This window comes from Thermobia domestica, chromosome 7 (genome assembly GCF_964235325.1).
Source record: "Thermobia domestica chromosome 7, izTheDome1.hap1.1, whole genome shotgun sequence".
NCBI lineage: Eukaryota > Metazoa > Arthropoda > Insecta > Zygentoma > Lepismatidae > Thermobia > Thermobia domestica.
The window spans coordinates 56,549,810-56,551,294 of record NC_137460.1 but is presented as its reverse complement, the minus strand read 5'-3'; the positions used below and the strand labels follow the sequence as shown (position 1 = coordinate 56,551,294).

Sequence of the window (1,485 nt, the reverse complement as noted above, 5' to 3'; positions counted from 1 at the left end):
CTCGCCAGGAGAAATCCTCATCATAACAATTTAATCAGTGCAGAATATTCAAAACAGAACAATTTTGAAAAATGAACGGATGATTTACCTGTTATTCTCAAAATGTTTTATCGCTGTTAAGTAATGTTTGGGAAGCACTAAGGAAATTATGAGTAGTATTGCATTAAATGTGAACATATATTTTTACAATTCTCGTTTATGTGGATACTTACCCTCGCTAACGCGGCTGCTTCCTACGGACGCACCCCTTCGCTTCCGCTCGGGTGCTCCTGTTGCGCTCCTACTCTGACATGGTAAGATAGCATTCATATACTTTAGTGGGCATCTAGCATAAGTTGGTTAGTGTCTTTTGACAATACTTCTTATCGTGTACATACACTAAAGCCTCCCTAAAACGAGTCTCTACAGAAGAATACAAGTCCACACCCCAAAAATGATTCTTTAAGATAAAGAGTCGATTTACTGAGAAAGAAATATGAATTATGTATGGATCCGTACAATAAATCTGCACTCTTCTATTTACTCGGAAGTATTATAGCAGTTATATAATCAATTTCGATTATGCCTGGTTGAATAGTATAAACCGGACAAATTATAATTTTGCTGTGTATGAGTGTAGCTGAAATACTTCTTTTAGAAATGAACTTGTTATCACAAATCTCCTTATTCTTCCTCTTCGCCGCCGACGATGGGTTCTCCATCTAATTTCTTCAAATTCGGAAGTCTCTTCAGAACTTCAGCCTGCCAGGAACCATCAGCTGTAGCCTTTTCGTGCAGAGGATTGCCAACGAACAACAAATCTTCAAGAACTGGACATTCTTGAAGTTTATTAAACTCGCCCCATTCTTTCACTAAATTGTTTGACATGTAAAGCACTTTCAGTTTCTTTAGAACGCCAATTCCTTTCAATTTATCAATGAGATTGTACGAGATCCACAGTTGTTCAAGAGTATCACCAACAGGATCTAATCCAGCCAAACTTTTGATGTTATTTCTTCCGAGTGCCAATATCTTTAAGTTCTTCAGAGATCCCAAACCTGCTATTTTATCAATATTATTCGATGATAACGACAATTTCTCTACGTTTGCCAGCACCGCAAGCGAGTTGTCCATTTTCTCTATCGGAGGCATTTGGAATGATAACTGAACATCTGTTGCTTCCGCTGCACTGTTACCAGTTTTCTCTTCCCATCTTGCTATAGCTTCTTTAATTGTTGTTCCGCCTACCATTTTGATATTTCTTTAAAAGAAATGTATTTCACTCACACACTCTCAAGATTATGGAAGGAATTTTGAAAATTTATTTGCCAGATAGTTTACTACAAATTTTGGAAATTTACTTGCCAAATAGTATACTACCTACCATTATTTATCTTCTTTATCTTCATATTGGTTTGTTTTCAAATTAAACACTTTCTGCCTCCTTTTACCGACTACATTGAAGCCAAATGGAGGGAATTGTGTTTGGCATGTCTGTGTGTAGAT

General features: G+C 36.8%; 1 protein-coding gene across 1 annotated transcript; it reads right to left on the bottom strand.

Moving 5' to 3' along the window:
• Positions 1-583: 583 nt before the first annotated feature.
• LOC145688876 (dynein axonemal light chain 1-like) lies at positions 584-1,241 on the bottom strand. Its single transcript, XM_081763041.1, has one exon. It carries the CDS (start codon positions 1,228-1,230, stop codon positions 664-666), a length of 567 nt encoding a protein of 188 aa, XP_081619167.1. The 5' UTR covers positions 1,231-1,241; the 3' UTR covers positions 584-663.
• Between the last annotated feature and the right edge of the window lie 244 nt (positions 1,242-1,485).